Here is a 22,024-nt window from a genome sequence, read left to right on the forward strand (position 1 = left end):
CCCACTCCAGGGAGTTTCAGAAAATATTTTTCTTCAGGGGAATAAAAGCTGACTGATTTCTCAAAGCTGCACAGGTCCTAGCTAGGAGCAGGGGTGGGCACGATGGCCATGATGACACAGGGAAGCTGGATCGTGGGCAATATCCAACATCACAGTGACAACAACAAAATCTGCCGTCAGGTTTGAGGGGAGCCCTTCTGAAGGCCTTCCTGCCATCGGGCCCTAGTACCCCTTCTCTGTCCCAGCCTGGCTCCTCGCCCTCAGCTTGTCTCCATCCACTCTAGTTCTGGGTGTCCTTGCTCTCACAGCACTGGCTGGCTGGAAGGGGAAGGTGGACTTCCAGGAACCCGTTTCTTATTGCTCTGGAAGTCAACCAACTTGGATTCTTTCCTGTAAGAATTTTACAGACAACAGAAAGCTAAACTAATACATCTACACTCTTCAAAGGCTTTCCCACCTGGGTCCCTGAGCTAGATGCCTTCCGCCCACATCCTGCATCCCCGAGTGAGGGGCTGGCTGAAATTCCTTTCTTCCAGGCTGAGCTCCACATCCCTGCAGGGCCACAGGGGCCCCAAACTCTCAGGCAGGAGGTTTGCCTCTCTGCACATTTTTACATCCCATATGTCATTTCCTCTTCAATCACCATGAAAGGTAGAGAGTCCCCACTCCGTGCTGACAGGTAAAGAACATGAGGAGATGTGCCCAGGATTCCAGAGTGAGGACTAGAACCCAGGGCTTTGGCAGATGAGGGTGTTCCCAGGGCAGACCCATGCTTGTCCTCACTGTTGTCACAGAATATCCTTTTGCTCAACAGGGGTGACCCTCTTCTGTAGTGCAGAATGTACTTCAAACTTTGTCCCCACGAGGCAGGTCACTTGGGACGTCCCCGAGACTCCCCTCAGAAGGTCCATTCCCCCAACAGGGAAAGCATCCTGGGAGGGCCTGGAGAGGCCCGGCTGTGGCTGTCCTGCCATCCAGCTGCCGACCTGGGGCGCCATGGATGGGCTCCGCTCCTGATTGAGCGCTCTTCTCTTCCACGCTTCTCTCTTCAGGTGCTCAACCTGTTCATTGCCCTGCTGCTGAACTCTTTCAGTGCCGACAACCTCACCGTCCCAGAGGACGATGGGGAGATGAACAACCTGCAGGTCGCCCTGGCACGGATCCAGGCATTTGCCCATCGCACCATGAGGGCCCTGCGCAGCTACTTCCACAGGCCCTGCCTGCTCCCCCGGACCAAGGTGGAGCCCCAACTGGCAGTGAAAATCCCACTCTCCAGCTCCAAAACCGAGAACCACATTGCTGCCGACCCGGCCATGGCAAGCTCTGGAGGGCCATCGGTTCCCAGAGGCCCCAGCGAGGACCAGAGTGACTTCATCACCAATCCTCACGTGTGGGTCTCGGTGCCCATTGCCGAGGGGGAGTCTGACCTCGATGAGTGGGAGGGTGACGAGGAGGAGGATGTTCGGAGCTCGCCACAGGAAGTGATCCCCCCCAGGCAGGTGAGAGTCCTCCCACGGGACAGCCCCAGGGAGCAGGGAGGGGCCTCAAGCTGGGAACGATAGGAAGGAGGGGAAAGGGAAAGTACGATGAAGAGATTTTCCAAAATCAGGGGTGGCACAGCCTTGAGGAGCCCTGGGCAAGCTAGGTAGGCGAACCCTTGATATAAGAAGTAAAAGCCATGCCCGGCTTTCCGGAGAAGGTGGCATTTGAGTCAGAATTCCCCAGGCAAGCAGGGAACAGGGGCAGCCTTGAGCCCCAGGCCACGTGGAGGTCCTTGGGATTGTCTTTCATACCACTGCCCTCTTTGCTCCGCCAAACCCAGGCTCTGTGCATGAGATGCTAATGAGATTTCTCTAAGAACAGGATGTTGTCCTAGAGCAAACTCCTCTAATCTTCACCAGAAGCCTGAGGAGTCCTAATCATTATGACTCATTTATTCAGCTTTTCCCACCGACAAGGGATGTCACAGGGAAATGACATTTGTTCCTTTTGGCACCAAAGAATTTAAAGCACATTGCAGCCTTTTGTTAATATATATTTTTAAATACTTTGCACAATTCCCTATACTTTAAGCTGATGTATCAACCCTCGTTAACCTCTTCCCAATGACTGGGGGCATGCACGTCTGCACAATACGGGAAGGCAGGGATCCTTTGGGGCCCAGGGACCCGCAGGGCTGCTGGCCAGGCCACTAAGTGGCCTTAGACAGCTGTGCTTTGAGTCTAGCTCCTCCATAGCCTTCTTCCCCTGCAGCTGTCACTTTTCCTGTGTTCCAGCAGCTGCTGTTATCAGCTGCCATATTTTACATGTCTGTGTCTGGGTGACAGCCAAGGGTAGGGCGTCACCATCCCCAGAGTAAAGGATGTGAACTCTGTGATGGCTGTCTCCACTCAGAGGTATTTTCAGTCACTTTGGGGTTCTTGGGGGACTCCAGATGGCCACGTCCGCTACCCCCCTGACATCTGGACAAGTGATTATGGTCATGGCTAACATCTCCTGAGCCACGCACTTCATGCTAAGTGTTTTCTAAGCATTAATATATTTAGTCATAAAAATAACTGAATGAAGTAGATCTTGCCTTCTCAATTCTGCAGATGGGAAAAATGAAGATCAAAGAGGTTAAATAACATGCCTAAGGTCACACAGCTTCTAACAGATCTACCAGGCTTAGAGTTGCACACTCACTTCACACAAGTGTATATATGTACGTGTATGTATGTTAGTTGCGTATATTAGGTCCTTAGTCCTGGCAGACTGTGAGGTGTAAGATCTCTTCAAATTTAGAAGTGGTTGGCTGAGGGTGGGCACAGGTACCTAATTGGGACCCTCTTTCTCTAACAGGAGCAGATGCAGCAAGTCAGAAGGTGTGAGGACCCCCTGGTACCCAGGAGCCCATGTTCTGGAAGGTCCTCTGAGGACCTGGCTCCATACCTGGGTGAGAATTGGAAAGACAAGGCTGCTACTCAGGCCCCTGCCGAGGTAGGTATGTGAGCTTCCTGGAGAGGTGGGGTATTCCAGACTGCACGCCGCAACCGCAGAACCTCATGTCACATCCTGAGACTAAAGTCCCTCCTAACCCCTGGGCCAATCAGCATGATTTCAGCACCAAGAGTGAGGCTCCCCAAGCTGGCGGGACCCAGGAGCAGTTGCTCAATCTCTCTGAGCCTCTGTGACTTCATGTATAAAACTGAATGGTAATGCCTAGTTGGTAGGATTCTTTGGAAACTTAAATGAGATGCTGCTTGTCAAATGTTTAGCTTCTGCCTGAAATGGAATAAGTGCCCAGAAAATGACAGCCAAGGAAAAAGGAAACAAAAGACAACGCATAGAGAACGTTTAATCTCTTTCTGAGCCAGCAGATAAAAGTCAGACTTGCTCGTGGGTGAAAGTCTTCCCTGTGACTCCCCACCCCCGCTTTCTTTTGTCCACACCTGACTCTCTAGCCAAAAACATTCCAGTGCTCTGAAAAGGCTGTCTGTACTGAGAAGTGTACTGACAGCCTTACGCAGACTGAGCAGGAAGAAGAACCTGAGTTTAGGAATGTCTCAGAAAAGGTAAAAATAAACTTGGTGGTTTCATTACAAATCTCTGAAGAAAACAGGCTATAGGAAAAGAGGCATCTGTAAAGATGTAGCGTCTTTATTAAAATCAGGAATATAATTTGACACATAGCCAATGAGTGCTGACGCTGTGACAGGCACTGGGCTAGGGAAAGATAAGGAAGACATCATTCGTCCCCAAAGTAATCGAGCCCTTCAGCTTCAGGAATGTCGCCACTGGCTGTGTGCCCCTGGGCAGGGCTGACCACAGAAGGTGGGCTGAGATGGGAGCTGGGAGCCCTGGGTGAACACAAGCCACCTGGTTCCAGCTAGATGAGGATCGCCACCTTCTACATGTGGATGTCTTGTTTTCTGCTGAGCTTCCTAAGGACGCCCCTGGCTAGTTTTCTCTACTCCTGTTTCAATACAAAACTGTTAGGTATTGGCTTTGTTTGGTTTGGGGGTTTTGTTTTGTTTTGTTTTTGTCCATGACCCTGGCCAGGCAGGGAGGGGCCTGACAATGACAGATGGGGATGCAACCTACCATTTGGGTCCATTAGCCAAGCTATCAGGTTTACTAATAGGAAAGCAGCTTCAGCTCCTAATTGAATTCATCTGGAGACATTACAGGGCTGGAGCTGCCAGGAGGGCAGCCGCGCCCCTGCAGCATTGCTCCATGATTAAATATTCAAGCCGAGTGAATGCTCAGAGTCTTTATGGGTGTAATTACGGTGTCTCGGGCCATCGCCAGCACTCCATCAGGGGTCTGGAGGTTTAAAGCCTCGCATAGCTAAACCTCTGGGGCTCCACAGAGAGCATCACCACTCTGAGCCTCAGCTGGAGAAGCACTGAATACATGTGGGAGGCCATGGCAGGGCCAGCCCTGAGGGGCTCTCCCTGCATCTTGGAGCTCTTGGCCAGTCGGACCTGCAGTGACCGTGTGCAGATTCACTGGGCCCCTCAGAGAGCTGGGTTCACTGCCCTGGGCTTCTGCCCTGCAGGGCGTGCGTGACACAAGCTCCTCAGAGGGCAGCACGGTGGACTGTCTGGATCCTGAGGAGATCCTGAGGAAAATTCCTGAGCTGGCGGATGACCTTGACGAACCAGATGACTGCTTCACAGAAGGTAACGTGGTGGCCACAGGCCTTCTCACACTGACATTAATTAGGGCCAGAATCTGGTTCCATAAACACTCATCTGGGCTCCTCTGTGCCCAGGGCCCTGGCCTGGGGTCTACAGGAGAGAGACAAACATGGTTCCTCGCTGCCTCACTCCCTCGCTTGAGGACCAGCATCAAACCCAAATGCCACAACTCTCAGCAGCCTAGTGGTGAGATCTGCATCTCATGCCATGTCAGACGTGATGGACAGATGCTGTGCCCACCTCATCACCCTTGAAAACACCTCACTCAGTAATAAACCAGGTTCCTGAGGTTGAAGAGAGAGAAGTCACTACTGTCAATGCTCTTGATTTGGGACAGAAAGGACCCAGGGGAGGGCCACGACGTGTCCGGATCCTTCAATCTTTTGTGTAACTCTTGAAGGCAGAAACTGCATCTTACTCTTCTTTCTCCTCAATATTTAGAACAGTGAGGTACATTATGTTCTCAATAAATATTTGTGCAATAAATGAATAAACATATGGTTCATACTATGAAATTGTGGCCTTAATAATAACATTAAATTTTTGTTTAAAAATCCAAACACTTCCAGTTTCCAGTTCCACATGACCCTGGGCTGGGCTGGACCCAGGTCCCATCCCAGGCATGTGGTGGCCCCTCAGTTCAGCACAGGCTCAGGGTTTAGCCCCTCAGACACCACCAACCAGGCCCTGGCCGCATGGCATGTCAGGCCTTCTAGAGATGGGTGGACATAAGGACAGGGACCACTGGTATCATCTGTAAGAAGGAAGATGGTTGAGGAGGAGATGAGAGTGGGCGAGACCCATGGTGGAGAGGAACACCTGAAGGCAGCATTGAGACCCCGCTTCTCTCATATTCCAGGAAAGAATTCTTTCCAAAGGGGTGGCAAGTGGTTTTCCCAGCAGAGTGCTCCCCCGGCCAGGCTGGAGCAAAAATGCGCCCCCTTTCCCAGTGGAACATCACTCACCATCGGTCACCTCTTCCCACAGGCTGCATGCGCCGCTGTCCCTGCTGCAAAGTGAATACCACCAAGTCTCCATGGGCCATGGGCTGGCAGGTGCGCAAGACCTGCTACCGCATCGTGGAGCACAGCTGGTTTGAGAGCTTCATCATCTTCATGATCCTGCTCAGCAGCGGGTCCCTGGTAAGGGGATGCGGCGTCCCTGCCCCAGTGCCCTCACGTGGGGTCTCCCACAATCCAAAGGCCCTGGAGCTGCCTTGGTGGGTTCCCTTGACTCTTGGGATGAAAATCCCCAACCTGTGGTTGGAAAGAGCTGCAGGCCAGCACGTGGGCTCCTGTTAGCAGCAGGGCATGGTAGGTGCTTCCAGTGCCCATGCCATGGCCTGCTAAACCTGGCTGCAGGTATTTGAGAGTTAGTGTTGCATCCCACTTTCTAGGCGGGGAAACGGACACTCCAAGGAGTAAAAGGGCTTGTCCAAGTTTACCCAGCCTGTCAGTAGCAAAACCTAACTTTGTTCTCATTTGACCCCAAAGCCCTTGACCTGCCACCCTCTGACCTCCCAAACACACTGGCCTTCTTTGAAGGCCATCATCCTTCCTTGTGTTATCAAGCAGCTTAACAAATACTACCATTACTCATTCAAAGCTCACAGCAAATCATTAGCAACGGCACTTCTCATACTTTAATCACCTGAGGAGCTTGTTAAAATGCAGTTTCTAATTCAGTAGATCTGGGTTGGGGCCTGAGAATTTGCATTTCCAACAAGCTCCCAGGTGATACTGAAGCTTCGGGTTCACACTTTGAATAACAAGTCCTTGCAGGAAAAGAGATTCTGAGTCAGGAGACACTTTCTAAGCCCCTTGTTGAATCCGCAGCTTTGTAGGACAAGAAAGGATGCTTCTCTGTGTACTGTGGCTCAGGGTCACTCCACATTCTCAACAAACCCTCCCAATGGACCAAGGTAGACATCAACACAGGAAGGGACTCATGCCCAGTTGTCCCCATTCTATGCATGAGGAAGTCATAGCCCAAAGACATGAAGGGGCTGGCCTGGGGTCCCAGCCCGTTAAAGGGAGGACCGGAGCCCATTCTCCTGGCTCATGGCTCCAAGTATTTTCACTTGTCTTGCTCCTCCTGTGTCATTTACTCCCGAAAACATTCTACTGAGTGTCTGGGCACCCACTTAAGTGCCAGGTTTCCCAGGAAGGGTGCCAGAATCACTCAGTGTTGTAGCTTTAGCCTTAGGGAAGAACAAAGGCAGATGAGAAGACCTGATCTGAGAAGTGAGAGGAAAATCAATCCGCCAGAGATACTAAGCTGAGGAAGAAGAAAGGTTCACAGCCAGGGCTGGTCTGCCATCTTGAGCGAGTGGAGAGAGAGTGGCAGCATCTGAAGGTGCCTATTGCCCTGGCACAGGGTAGTGACTGTCCACCTGGAATAGCAGTCTCTGTACAGTGCTGGGTGCAGAGGCCACATTTCAGGGAAAGAAGAGGCTGTGCTTTCTTCATACATGTTTTCTCCCTTCCCTCCATTCTGTCCTCCTTTAAAATATTAACCACATTTGCTGTTGACCAGGTTCTTTTGTCATTACCTCGTTGGCTCATGTCTTCCGCCATGGGCCTTCTCTCCTCATTTCTCTTCTCCACTCTCCCTTGTTCTTTCCCTCTCTCTCTACTCCCTTTTTCCACATACCCCAGCTTCTCCCCGCTCTCTCCCAGCAGGGAACTCAGATCCTGCCCCAGCAGCTCTTCTCTTCTCCTTCCCCAAGGGACTGAACAGGCTGGCACCAAATTTAGTCTTCCTTATGCTTTTACTTTGAGTACTTTTAAAAAAAAAAAATAGCATGAGTTTTCATCTGACAAAGTGCAAAAAAAAAAAAAAAACCCTTAAAAATTATGGGAAAATGCAAAGAAAAAATATCACCTATTTTGCTATCACTCAAAGAGAATCCCACTTTGAAAACATTTGGTACACTTCCTTCCCATCTTTCTTATGTATGTAACACACAAATATTACACAACTGAAACCATTCTTATGCGTTCTGTAATTTCTCAGTCAGTCAATTTTCTCAGTACCTGTGCTCCTTGTATCTCATTTAATGGTGGCCATGTATTCCATTCCAGGAGTATGCTGTAACTGATTTAAGAAATTCCTATGTTTGCTTCTAATAAGCGTTGAAGAGCCTATGTGGTTATATGCCTTTGGAAACCTTGGCTTGTTTCCTGTCTGATCCGGTTAGAAGCAGAACTGGAAGGAGGGAGTCTGGTGCAGTTTGTGAGGGGTGCGCTCTGAGGTGGAGCCTGTGAGGGAAGCAACAGAGAACAGGGAAAGGAGCCAGGAAGACCTGGGTTCTGATGAAGTCCAGCCTCAGCCTGATCCCATAGGATCTCTAGCACAAAGGGCGCCACAGAGCTATCCCACCTTGAAGGCTTTGAACTCCACAGTCAGTCACTGGCTGCTGCAAGCTGACCCTAGAGGGGACAGGTAACGTCCTAAGGTAGCGGCAGTTCCTTCAGCCCAGGGACGTCCTCAGGAAATGGGGACATTCAGGAGCTGTTAGCAGCCAATAGTCACAGCAGCTGGGGGTTGGGCACACTGGCCCCTAAAACAGGAGCTGGGTGGGACACCCACAACATCTAGTGTCCTTAGGATACGTTCTTGAAGGCAGAATTGCTGGGTTTCTAAAAGCTTTGAGTCGTATTACCAAATTGGCTTTTGAAAAGACTGAACTGGTTTACACTCCCCTTCCACCCCCCCCCCATAGGAGGCTTAACCTCTTCCCCACCGCAACACTGGGGTTCCCTATTCTTTCTCACCATCACCAATCTGCTCAAAGAAAAATGGCATCTTCTTTTCATTTGCATTTCCTTGATTACCAGCGAGATAGAGCATTCTTTTTCAGAAGTTCATCGGCGATTCTTACTTTCATTTTTGTGAGCTGCCTCTACATCCTTTGATGCTTTTATTTTTCAACCAAGGGATGCAGAAAGCATCCCTTTGATTCACTTCCAAAATCGAATTCAATAAGATTTCCTTTCTCACTTGCGTTCAGTTCCCCTGCAAAGTCTGAGCAGGGCTGCATGTCCCCGTTGGCTCTGAGGAAGGCCTGGTTGCCTTGTCCACTATCCCACCTTCCGTCCCCAGAGCAGAAAAAACGAAATAATACAGGCAAGCTGGTTACCAGCACTCTCCCTGGGGCTGAGGGCAGGGCTGGGCGTCCCTCCCCATCACTGGGCCCCAGTTCTGTGAGCCCAGACAATCTGCCATTTTGCTCCCTCCCTTCCAGGCCTTTGAAGACTATTACCTTGACCAGAAGCCCAAGGTGAAGTCCTTGCTGGAGTACACCGACAGGGTGTTCACGTTTATCTTTGTGTTCGAGATGCTGCTCAAGTGGGTGGCCTACGGCTTCAAAAATTACTTCACCAACGCCTGGTGCTGGCTGGACTTCCTCATTGTGAACGTGAGTGGCTTAGTGGGCACGTGTGGGGTGTAGCGGGCCTCACCTCTGACGGCTGACTGCTGCTGTGCAAGGAAGCTCGGAGGCCTGGCTGTCAAGGGCTGCTCCAAAGAAAAGTCTTGAGCACTTAGCGAGGGATCTGAGACTAGCTCTGTACACCTGTGAACGGTAAGCTCCGGGCAGGAATGATTCTGGCACAGTGATGACCCTCAGGTGAGCCCACAGTCCCTAGGCCTCCGTCCAGAAAGACCACTTACTGTCCTCTGTATTTTACGTCTGAAGCAAGATGGCACAGGAGGCTCTGAAAGGTCTTATGACCTTAAATCCACTGACAGGGCTTCTGGACTTAGGGAGCTGAGGGCTGCACAGCACAGATCTGCTCACCCGCTGACTCAGAGGTTCTCAGCCCTGGCTGCAGTCTAGAATCACCTGGGCAACTCTTACAAATATAATGAACAGACACTACTATTCCCAGAGATTAGGATCTTTCTGGTCCTGGGGTGGGGGGCTGGGGGATCCAGGTATCAGTATTTTGTCAAAAGCTCCTGGAAATGTCCAATGTGCAGCCAAGATTGAGAACCATTGAGCTAACACCACTGGCTTTTCCCCAGTGGCGCTAAAAGGGAGAATGAGCCCCTTTGGAGAGGTGATGAGCCGGAGCTCATGTGTCAGACTCACACGGACCTGTGGCCACTAACCCCTGCATTAGGGGACTTACCAAGTGCCTCCCACACATTAGACTTGTGATTCCTCAAAGCTGTGAGAAAACGATCATCCATAAAGTCTCCTAAGAGCCTTCCTACCCTGCTCCCCCAACGCCCCAGAGCTAGGAGTGATCCCTCCCTTATCTTAACCACTACAGCCCTCTATCTCTGTGCAGGCCTTTGCCCTCTTGGCTATGCAAGATGGCTGACTGAGTTAGTTGCTCACTGATGCAGAGCTGAGGGTCCCCTGCAGGCAGGGGGAGGCACATGTCGTGTTTGTCTGCCTCCCACACTTCAACAACCACCAGCACTAAGGTCTGCACATCAGAGGTGTCAGGAAATGTGTCTGTATTTGGTACTTGCCTCCTGAAGCTGGATGGGGTCCAGTACAGAACATTGTGGGTTGGCAGGTCCTCCACTGCAGGTCTGTGCACTCAATTCTCTTCTTTCCTAATACCAAACCGCTAGCAGCATCAGGTCACTGTACCACAGGGATGAGCTGTAAAGCCTGAAATCTGAGTCACAGGTGATAATTTTGTGCATATAAAATAATTATTCATAAATGAAAGGAAAATTTTTATTCTGGTTACCCACCCTTGTTAGGGGCACAGTCACTCCTACCTATGTACCTCTCACTAGCTTCAGTCCTGATCACTTTAAAAAATGGTCACCTACTCATTCCACCATCCTCCTACTAATTCTTCTGACCATCCATCCTTTCCTCCATATAGTCCTCCTTTCATTTATCCAACCATTCACTTTTCCTTTTTCCTTCCTTTCGAACATCCATTCATCTTAACTTCTTTCATTTATCCTCTCCATCAGTCCTCTCCTTCCATCCATCCATTCTTGAAATTATTTTCTTCCCTTCTGCGCATCCATTCATCCTAACCTTCCTTCCATCCATCTAATCCACTGGTCCTTAGTCCTTCTATCTTCCTATCTTTTGATTCATCCTTCTATCTAACTATCCAAGCATCCTTCTATTCATCCATTTTTCTTTTAACCAATCCACCTATTTTTCCTTTCTTCCACCCATCTGCCCATTTGTCCCTTATCCATCCATCCACCCATCCTATCCATCTACTATTCCATATTTTTTATTTTCTTCTTTGCTTTCTTTCTTCCATCCTTATTTTCAACTATCTATTCTATCATCTTTGTATCCTTTAATCCATTCTTCTATATAACCATCCTTCAACTTTCCAACCAGCTGTTCTTCCTTTTTTCTTTCCTTCCTTCCATCTATCTCAACATGCTTCTATATTTTTTCAATTTATCAAATGTTTATTTGTAACTACTGAATATAAGATTGTCTTATGAGGTGCTCTGGGAGAGATAAAAGCCAATAAATAAAAAATTCCTATCTCCAGGAGTACACACTTCAATATTCCAGCAGATACTACACACAGAGAAAAATAAACATATTATAAGAGGGGATGTGGTGAGCACTGCTGGAAATAATTAGTATCTTAGGGACAGAGAGACATGAGCCTGCTTCCATTCAGGGAATGGGTTTCGGGAAGGCCTCATCTAGGAAGTGGCGTTAGATATAGGGCTTAAAATGAGCAGGAGCAGTGAGGTGCATAGAGGACTGGGAGAGGCTAATCTCAGTTAAAAGATGACCCTGAGCAAAGGCACAGACACAGGTACATTTAGGGAACAATTTGATTTGGGTAGAATGTATGGATGAAACATGACTGTAAAAGTAGGCTGTGACTGTATCATACAGGCTGAGGGTGGAACTTACCCTACGGGTGATAAAGCACCAGTGAAGGTTGGGAAAAAGCAGGAGACAAGCTCATAATCATATTTGCAGTGGAGAAAGGATGGGATGGATGTAATACTGCAGCCTAGAGACCAGTTGGGAGACCTGAGCAGTTGTAGCGGAGTGGGGCTTGGGTGGAAGGGCTTCATGGAGCGGCCCCAGCCAAGGATTGCTCCAGCTTCAGATTTTGCACATGAGCAGCCTTCCCAGGCGGCTGAGCAAAAGACTGAACAGGATCCAGCCTGGAACTGGCCCCAAACCTCCCTTCCCTCTGTCAGCCAGGCCGTTAGGTGCCACCTGCTGGTGTCTGGAGCCTTGCATGGATGAAGGAAGGGGTCCCCCTACTTTTTGTCCTGGTGTAATATGCCACCCTTTCAGAAAATAGGCATCGTTTGAGGCTCTAACACCGAGTATAAACCCCGCCCCTCCTGAGGTTCCAGTGTACATCCCCACCTAGCCACCAGGATTAAGCTAAGCTTTAAGTCAGCCCACCAGTCATGGTGCAGTTGGGGTCTCCTAGGATTGGTTCACTGTCTCCAAGAAGCTCAAGCCTATGCATATGGTATCTCCCTGACACCTTCAGAAGTCCTGGAAGGAGTGACCATTCTTCCATGTCAGTTTGTGTCCTTTGCAATCCTTGGAAAAACAGACAGGCCAGCAGAAACTCACAACTCACTCATTATATCTCAGCTTCTGGCAAAGCCGGGCCTGTGCTGACTGAAGGGCCTTGGAATTTTCTTAGAATGACTCTCATTTTACAAAGGGTGAAAGTATGACCTGGACACACAAGGCACTAACCCAAGGCCACAAATCAGGAGTCAATAGGGAACTAGACCCCACCCAGACCAGGACACTTTCCACTTTGTTTTACTGAGCAAATAAAACTGAGACTACTTTATATTCCTCAAAATAAACTTTCATATAACCCCATGAAAGAACATCATCTTTCCAAATCTCTGAAAGTCAATCAAAGTTTTAAGGCTGTTTGGGCCCAGCTGGTGCCCTAGAGGGGAATGGAAAGGTTGATTTAATACATTGGGAGCTTGGCCACCTACATACCAGGGGCTGGCCATGAGGGAGACTGGGTTTTTCTTTCCCAGAGGTTCAGCTAAGTGATGAATGAGGTCTTTAATAGAAAGGAAGGGATTGGACTTCCTCTAGACCTCTCACTGGATTTCAGAGTAAGGTGCCAGGGTGATGGCTTAGACAGAGTAGCAAGTGGGAGGGATTTCCTGTCTCCTTCTATCAGGACCTCCTTCCTGGAACTCTAAAGTGATGCTTTTGCTCTCTGCCTGCACTCAGATCTCACTAACAAGCCTCATAGCGAAGATCCTGCAGTATTCTGATATAGCACCCATCAAAGCCCTTCGGACCCTCCGCGCCCTGCGGCCACTGCGGGCTCTCTCTCGATTTGAAGGCATGCGGGTAAGACCTATCTCCAAATTGCTCTGGTCTGCAGCAGGTGGTACCCCTTCCTCCCTTATGTTCTCCATACCACTAACCCTAGACTCTGGGCCCCACTCCCACAGGTCAGCTCTGGGTCCTCACTTCCCACTTGGACACTGGTGGTGCTGTAATGTCCTAGCTCTCCTAGTTCCCCTCCAGGTCCCTTTGTGAGCCCCTCTTCCCTTCTCACCTCAAACATCACATCTGCCAGGACTCGACCTCACTTCTCCTGCTCTTAGTGATCCTGTATCATGACTCTACAAGCATCTCTTACCTCAGTCTTCCCACCCTGCCAAGACGTCCTCATTGCCAAAATCTTCAGAACATCCGAAGCTCCTCATCTTTGCACGACAAATGAGCCTTTCCTCTGAAATTCCTTTTTTTTTTTTTTTTTTTTTTAAGGAGGGCACAGCTCACAGTGGCCCATACGGGCATCGAACCAGCAACCTTGGTGTTATTAGCACCACGCTCTAACCAACTGAGTTAACCGGCCACCCCCTGGTACTCCATTTAAATGGAGTGACGTCATCAGCTCAGCACCTCAGCCACCGCCCATTGAATGCAACTCCTCTCCAATCTAACACGGTCGTAGGTCCTATAGATGTTTCCCTTTCCTTACACATCTCAACATCCACCTCGCCCCCAGTGTCTTCCTCAGGACAGAACGCTCACAAGCCTGGCCCTTACCTCGTGAGGGGTGAAGGACTACTGAGTTTCCTCTCCCTCCCCTTCCTCATAATTACACAAGTCTCCTGATACAGAAAGTGAAGTTTTGCTTTCTTCCTCTATCATTGACTCAAAGAAGACATCAGATCTTCAAAGACAAAAGTGGACTTTCAAAATGAACTTGTAACTTTACAAACACTAGGAGCTTATGACTGAAATAGTTTGATATTTATTTTATCTCCAAGTTGCTGATACACAAATAAGCAAGTTTGTGAATATGGATTTAGGTTGTCACTGATTCTTGACAAATGCATACTGTAAACCATATTTAGTGTGTTGTATTTAAGTAAAATAAAGCAAGATTCTGAAAGTCTGTGACAGCACAACACATATACTCACACCCCTAAATAAGCATGTATGGATGAGGTGTGATCAAACAATACGGTGAATGTTAAATAAAGAAAATTTATTACAGTAAAAGACGCATTGCCATTAATCCCCCTCAAAATACTCCTCCTCTTTTTGACCACACTTGTCCAATTATTCTTGCCACTTTCTGAAGCAGTTCTGGAAGTCCTCTTTCATGAGTGTCTTTAGTTGCCCTGTTGTGGCTGCCTCAATGTCCTGAATCATTTTGACTTTGGGGAAGAGCCAAAAGGCTCATGGTGCCAGAGCCAGTGAATAAGGTGGATGAGGGCACACCATAATGTTTTTATTTGACAGAAATTGCCGTATACCAGGAGCGTTGTGTAACACAGAGTGTTGTCATGACGGAATATGATTTACAGCACATTTTAAAATACACCTTCTCTCAACCATAGCTCACACCCGACTGACTGCACCAAACAAGTTAAAACTTGTCATACACTGTTACTAAGGTTGGATGTGCTGCTTCCCAAATTGAAGATCCCTGCCTTCCATTGGATGGCACTCGGCAGCAGCATTCACCGTATTTTGTGATCACAATGGAAAGGCTCCGTATCATACATTGCTTCTGGTACGGCAATTTCTGTCAAATACAAACATTATGGTATGTCCTCATCTACCTTATTCACCAGATCTGGCACTTTGTGACTTCTGGCTCTTCCCCAAAGTCAAAATGACCGTGAAATATAAACGTTTTAAATCAATTCAGGACATCAAGGCAGTCACAACAGCGCAACTAAAGACACTCACAAAAGAGAGCTTCCAGAACTGCTTCAGAAAGTGGCAAGAATGATCAGATAAGTGTGTTTGAAGTGAGGGGGAGTATTTTGAGGGGGATTAATGGCAATGCATCTTTTACTGTAATAAATTTTTTTATTTAAACATTCACCATATTTTTTTTATCACACCTTGTATTTGTAAACTCGTCCATCTCCTCAATCCTGAGGGAATACACTGAAACCTGCCCTGAATCAAGTTTAGAGAGAAGGTATAAACTCATCTTCAGTTGCCCAGTGTCTCTCAGACTTCTGAGTCTAACCCACTTCTCTTGCTTCCAAAGGCCATTGGCTCTTCATGAAGCAGCCTGAGTGAGTGTAAAAAGAAGTTGGATCCAGCAAAGAGAGTGGGGCATTTGTGAGGTTCTAGGTCCTTTTGCATTTTTCCCCAGGTGGTGGTGGATGCCCTGGTGGGCGCCATCCCTTCCATCATGAACGTCCTCCTCGTCTGCCTCATCTTCTGGCTCATCTTCAGCATCATGGGCATGAACTTCTTTTCAGGGAAGTTTGGGAGGTGCATCAACATCACCACTGGAGACTTTTCTCCTGTGCCTCCGACTACCGTGAATAACGAGTCTGACTGTAGACTTCAAAACTACACTGGCAACCTCTTTTGGGTCAACATGAAGGTCAACTTTGATAATGTTGCAATGGGTTACCTTGCACTTCTTCAGGTGGTGAGTCCTGAGATCAACCATTCTCTTCCTTTGGCTGCTCAATAACATGGAGGGTCTGGGGTCTCCCAGCAGATGCTATTTTAGAGACTTTGCAAGGGGTAGCACTCAGTGTGAGCTGAGGTCATTCCCTATTCCTACATACCACACCATGAGGTCAGAGGGCCGGTCAGTGAGTGTGATCTCCTCGTGGTGCAATTAGACCAATGTAGGCTAGTAGAATAAGATAAAGGGATGGTCCTATCATGGGATTGTATCAGGTAATAACTTACGATTCACTGTTTGTACAAAAGAGACATGGTATCGCCACATGATCAGTCTTACAGTGCAAATTATCTCCTAGAGGGTAATAAATCATGTTCCATGTCTATTATAATGATAGATAATGCTGGTGATGATGACAGTCAGATACATGTGTACTGCTATTCATTTATTCGTTCATCCCTTGCCTTCATCTGCTTGTTTATTCAGTACTCTATGTATTCAAGTGTGGATGCAATTGCTTATACCTTTGTCATGCAGTTATCCACAAGTGCCTCCATCCTACCATTTGTTCATGCATTCATTCAACAGATAACCCATGAGTACCTATGGTGTGCCAGGCACTGAGCTCAGCCCTGAGCAATACAGAGACAAGTCACAGGGCCAATGCCCTATGAAAAAAACAGACAAATAAGTGAATCAACACAGAAGTCAGTGTAGACAAATGGTCAGATACTGAGTGTCCTCTGCTACTTGTTTCCAGGCAACCTTTAAAGGCTGGATGGACATCATGTACGCAGCTGTCGATGCCCGAGGGGTGAGTCTCAGCCCACCATGCCTCCTGCCTCTCTTCTGTGTGTGCTGCCCATTTCAGTCTATTCCAATTGGAGTGAAGGTGGCCTAGGTACCGTAAGAGGTGACCACCCAGCAGCCTGGCACTATTCCTCTCCGGAGCAGTGTCCAGCTGGGCCTCTGTTGGATATGACTGTTCAAGCCAACCTAGCCTGTTCTCCTTCCGTGCACACTCCTCAGGCTTCTCAAGCTCTTCCTCTGCTCACCATTGAGAAAAGTATCAGATAAAGAACTGTGTGTGTGAGGGCAGTCCCTTGGCAGAGGTGGGAGCAGGGGCAGTGGCAAGAACACAGGGGCATCCGAAGGAATGAGATGGAATTGCAGGACCCATCATGGTAGCCAAGCAGAGGAGATAAATGCTACTGAGGAAAGACCCATTCCCACTGTAGCAGACACTGCTGAGGCCCTGCCCCATATCCCCCGAGCCACCTCCGAGTTCACCCACAGGCTGTGTTTCTGATTCTCTGTCTGAGACGTGACTTTCTTCAGTGCCTCAGCGTTTGCTCAGCAGCCCCTCCCACAAGGGCGAGGGATTTAATGTCTGCAGTGGCAACCCTCACAGAAAAGTACTGGGAGTCTGTAGATAACTGCTCCAGCTTCCCTGTCCCTGGAGGGAAAGTTCTGAGGTGTGTTTGACACAGTCCCTTAGAGGGCCTGACCCGATGGAGCACCGGTTGTCCACAGCCCTGGCTTGCGTCACAGCTTCCCCTCCGTTCGCTTTTCTCCTGTTCCTGCTTACACTCCTCCTCCCCCACTCCTGCTTCCTGGGATCACCTCCCACATGAGCCACCTGCACCCTGCAATCCTTGTCTCAGGGTTGGATTTTGGGGTGAACCCAAACTAAGACACCCGCCTCCTCCCCACACCCCACTTTGTCTGCTCACAGGTGAACTTGCAGCCCAAGTGGGAGAACAACGTGTACATGTACTTGTACTTTGTCGTCTTCATCATTTTCGGCGGCTTCTTCACACTCAATCTCTTTGTTGGGGTCATAATTGACAACTTCAATCAACAGAAAAAAAAGATAAGTGGCGCTTGGGTGTTTCTGCAGTAGTGGCCAATCCTACGCTTCATGTCCCCTGGCCTCGTGACTAAAGCCATTACTACTGACAGCCCTTTGTGCCTGACTGGGAGCCCCATTTTGTCTTCCAACCCCAACCTTTGCCCTGTGATTGCAGCCCTCACCTCTGTTTGGTGTCTGGGGCTGCTGCCAGAAGCATTGTATTTCTCTGTTTCAGCATTGCCCCCCGACCCCTGCCTGGGGTCCACATCCTCTCTCCCAGAGTTCTAGTCCTCCTAACTGGAACCAGGTGTGTTGGGTGTATCTCAGGTGACCCCTTGGGAAATATCAACAGAGAAAGAAATGGCTCCAGCACTTTCTGCCTCTTTCTGGAGCCCTGACACCTAGAGCTCTGAGCCAGGACACTTCAGGAAGGTCCTCAATGTTGGAAGAATCCCAACCCTCCTCGGGATGAGGAGGAAACCCCTTGCCTCCATGGGTCCTGACTCCGATGAACAGGAACCCAATCCCAGATAACCTCTCATATTTTTATTAATGGTATAAAATGCTTTCATGCTATCCTTTCATTTAACACCCTCCATATCTCGGAGGTAGATAGGGTACCATTTTAGATTTGTGTAAACCCAGATCCAGAGCAAAAAGGGGTCACATGGAGGACTCACAGCCCAGCACTGAGAGCCCAGCATTGGTTTGGGGTTTGCACAGCAAACTCAACCGCTTCCTGGATGGATAGCCCTGGCAATTTTTTAAACCTCTCTGAGCCTCAGTTTTCTCTTCCTTTCAATGGGGTCAACAATACCTACTCACGTGATTTTGGTGAGAGGTAAATAAAACCCTGTAAAAAAAAAAAAAGCACCTCCTTTAGGGGTGAGCACACAGTAGTCACTAACAAAAAAGTGTCACTGTTATAATTTAGAATGTATAGCTAATGGGGCAAGCATAGGACCTGCAGGAAGTCCTTGGCCAGGGTTCTGGGGATGAGACGGGGCAGGATAGATCTGTGGGAGCCCCAGAGGTGTTCAGCAAGACAGAACCCCTCTGACCAGTGTCACCAGTGCCCCAGGGGCTTTGCGATCACTCACACAACGCTTTCCCCATTTTAGAGCTGAGGAAACCTAGGCCCAGACAGGGAGCTGGCCGTGTTAGGGGACAGAGTGATAAAAGCCAGTGATCAAGCTGGAGTGAGAAACTATATTTGCTTTCCTCTTGCCCTGAATTCTCACTGTGGCCCCACTCAATAGTCACCAACTCTCTACCCCTGTCCCCACAGAGATGTTCTTCCCATGAAGTCCTCTGTGTCCACAAGTTTTCTGAAATCTCCTCTCAAACCCTACAGAGCTCAGCCCACTTCCCCAGCAGTTGCAGTGACTAATTCTTACAAACATGCTATTGAAATGGGAGGCTTTCAAATTATGTCAGGAAGTAAAAGGTGAGGGGTTGAATGAAGGATATTTAAAGGGTCTCTAAAGGAAACTAACATCCAGTCCTAAGAGAGGAAGGCATCTTCAAAACAATGGACACTGAAATAGCAGACGACCGTGCAACTGGTAGGGCCTTAAGAGAACCAATCAAGCCTTCTCTGAGGACCCTTAAATAAGGCAATGACTGTCCTCAGCTCCTCCCCTCCAGGAACGGGTCAAGGGGCTGTGTCGCAGGGTCTTTGCTCCAGAAATCTCTGAGGGAAGCTTTGCTCCTGGCAGGAAGTGGGGTCCTAGAAGCCCAGTGGATTTGACTGGAATGAGCAGGCTGGATTCCAGGCTCAGATTTGTACTGACTTGTACTTTCTAGGGTCCTGTTCCCAAACCCTCCCCACCTCTGTCCATGTAACATCTCTGGGTTCCTAGAGACGATAAACAGGCTTTGCTCCAGAGACCCAGGCAGTGAGTCAGAGCTGGGACTCAGTCCCCCCCACTCTGTCACTGGTTGTGGCACCTGGGCAGGACACTGCTTGATCCTGGCCTTGGCATGTCTTTCTACAGAGCAGGGAAAAAGTTGAGATGCCCTTCTTCTCCAGCATGCGATGGTTTTGGTATCCCTAGGGGTTCCTGTTGCTTTAATAACAGAGGTGTGTGTTATTCTCTCCTATACTTAGGGGGCCAGGACATCTTCATGACAGAGGAGCAGAAGAAGTACTACAACGCCATGAAGAAGCTGGGCTCCAAGAAGCCCCAGAAGCCCATCCCCCGGCCCCTGGTGAGCCTCCGAGTTTCCCTCTAGCAGGATATATCTGTGAATCCAACCTGACGGCTTCTGCCTGTGCTGGGTAGGGGCCTGCGCAGTGCCCTTTGTGGAGGAGGAGCTCTGGGTTGGATTTAGGGATGAGGGTAGGAGCGTTCCCAGGTCCAAGGAATGAGAAGTCCAAAGGAAGTACCGCTGGTCTTCTGGCGTGAGCGTGTCTTCTACAGTTACTCCAGACAGAACTGTTTAGGGAAGCTCCTGGCTGCATCCATATGGCAGGCCACATCTTGACCACGTAGTGGCACAAGCTTGATCACCTGTCCTCCTCAAAGGCCAGCGCCAAGAAAGAAACCCCAAGAAAAAGAGAAATTCCCTCTGCCACCTAAGACTCACCTTCCCAGGTCCAGCTTCCTTTTCACCAGATTATTGGACTAGAATGCTCACCTTCTTCCCTGAGGAGTCCCAACAGGACAAGCTGATCGCATAAGCGTAGTGTTGGCACAGTGCTGCCCCACAGTTGCATGGGTGCCAAGTAACGGCAAGCCAACCTGGGCAACACAGGGACCTCCAGCACATACTCAGACAAACCACTCCTCACCTCTGGTGAGGCCCAGGGTTAAGTCTTACGCTTGATCCATAGCAAAGACTAAGGCTTCCACAAGGCTGAGAAATTTTATTCTATAACATTCCCTACAATAGAAATCACTAAAAGCAGGTTTCACATGCTCCACTTTATAGGAAAATAATAGGCTCTATAATATCACATCATCAGTCACCCACTTCATCATCTCTGAGAGTATTAAGGGTTCCAAAGGTGTGATCCCTTCCCACAGGCTAAGCCAAGAGCAGCTGGCAAGCTGCTCCATTCATTCCCCAGCGTCTGTAGATCCAGGACACATTCAAAGCCCAGAACTTAGCAATGTTGTCACCTGTTCTGCTTAACTAGAAGTCGTGTGGCTATGAACAGGCCTCTATTTTTTTGCCATTTTCAGTGATAAAATGGAAGCTATTAGTGTCTCAGCAATACCCCTCCCACTCCAGGAAAGATGTGAGCCAGCAGTTATGCCCGGAGCCAGGCCCACTTGGGTCTGCTGCTTTGCTCTGACCCCACAGCGTAGCCACTCATTCCCACCACAAAGCAGGAAGTGGGAACCAGCCTCTGCCACAGCCCTTTTCTTCCTCTGCCTGCTTTGCAGCTCCTGGGAGCCCCCTGGTGAGACTCCCAACAGCTTCCTCCCGTCCTCCCTCACAGCGACCCATGTAAACCCTGCACATAGTACACATTCAGTCAGCATCTGTGTGCAGAATTAAATTCAATCAAATTTAAATTTAGTAGAGTGACTTTATAATTTTATATGAGGCAAGGGTGACACAGCTGGCCATTCTGTCACCCATTCATTCATGTATTTATCGAGCATCTAACACATGCCAGTCACTATGCAGATCCTGGGGACAGAGCGGTAAGCACGATGGACAAAGTTCCTGCCGTCATGGAGATTACAGTCCAGCGACTCAGGAAAATAAGTAGTAAAAATCACACACGTATTAATTTACAAGCTTGAGACTGAGCCTTGAGGAACTCTAACGCCTAACAGTTCGGTAAAGAAGACTCAAAAAAGAACATCTAGAAAGTCAAGAAAAGAACCAGGAAAGTAAGGCATGATGAAAACTAAGAAAGGAGAATTTCAAGGTGGAGGGGTCGGTCAGCAGTGCCAAACGAGTGTCCTTGGAGTTAGCATTATGAAGGCCATTGGGGATCTTAGCAAGAACTGTTTCAGTGGCAGGATGGGGACACAAGCTATGTTGGAATGGGTTGAAGAATGAATGAGAAACAGTGACTGTACACAACTCTGTCAAAAAATTTTGCTGTGAAAGTAGGGAGAGAAGTGGGGTGGTAGCTGGAGGAAGATGTGGGGTTCAGAAAGATTTTTTTTTACGTTAGGAAAAATTCAGTCATTAGAGGTTTATCAAAGGAACCAAGACATCATAGCCAAGAGTGGCCACATGTGGCCAAGAGCCCAATTCATCGGTAATGAAGCAGAGGGATCAGGAGGGTGGAAAGTGGCAGCGATGAAGACAAGGTGAAGGTGGGCTAACAGGAACGGTTTTACAAGATACAGGCGGAGCAAATGTCTGAAAGTGACAGTGGGGAGCAAGAAGGATGTTTAGTCCTGCCTCCTCGCCCTGGAGTACGTGGGGTAGGGGAGAAGAAGCAGCCACTGAGTGAGAGGAGATGTTTGCAGATCAAGGCAAGGAGCTCTACAAAGCTCAGGAGAAGGGTTCAGCAGAAGGTGAGTGGTGGGGGATGGAGTTCAGATCACGGAGTCACAGAACAGTGTGATGTGAAGAGAATAGGAAAGCCAAGAGGGCCGTACTCGGAACTTTTTAAAAACACCATAAAGTAGCCACAGGCAAATGATCTCTTGGTTATC

General features: G+C 48.8%; 1 protein-coding gene across 1 annotated transcript in view; it reads left to right on the forward strand.

Moving 5' to 3' along the window:
* Positions 1-22,024, forward strand: part of SCN10A (sodium voltage-gated channel alpha subunit 10) — a 98,114-nt gene that overhangs the window by 70,704 nt on the left and 5,386 nt on the right. Inside the window, exons 17-26 of the mRNA XM_033133226.1 lie at positions 1,053-1,499; positions 2,842-2,979; positions 4,541-4,664; positions 5,670-5,824; positions 8,929-9,102; positions 12,874-12,996; positions 15,278-15,562; positions 16,305-16,358; positions 17,280-17,417; positions 19,503-19,607. Of these exons, the coding sequence (XP_032989117.1) occupies positions 1,053-1,499; positions 2,842-2,979; positions 4,541-4,664; positions 5,670-5,824; positions 8,929-9,102; positions 12,874-12,996; positions 15,278-15,562; positions 16,305-16,358; positions 17,280-17,417; positions 19,503-19,607 (1,743 nt within the window). The remainder of the gene's footprint in view (positions 1-1,052; positions 1,500-2,841; positions 2,980-4,540; positions 4,665-5,669; positions 5,825-8,928; positions 9,103-12,873; positions 12,997-15,277; positions 15,563-16,304; positions 16,359-17,279; positions 17,418-19,502; positions 19,608-22,024) is intronic.

This window comes from Rhinolophus ferrumequinum, chromosome 17 (assembly GCF_004115265.2).
Source record: "Rhinolophus ferrumequinum isolate MPI-CBG mRhiFer1 chromosome 17, mRhiFer1_v1.p, whole genome shotgun sequence".
In the NCBI taxonomy this organism is placed as follows: Eukaryota; Metazoa; Chordata; class Mammalia; order Chiroptera; family Rhinolophidae; genus Rhinolophus; species Rhinolophus ferrumequinum.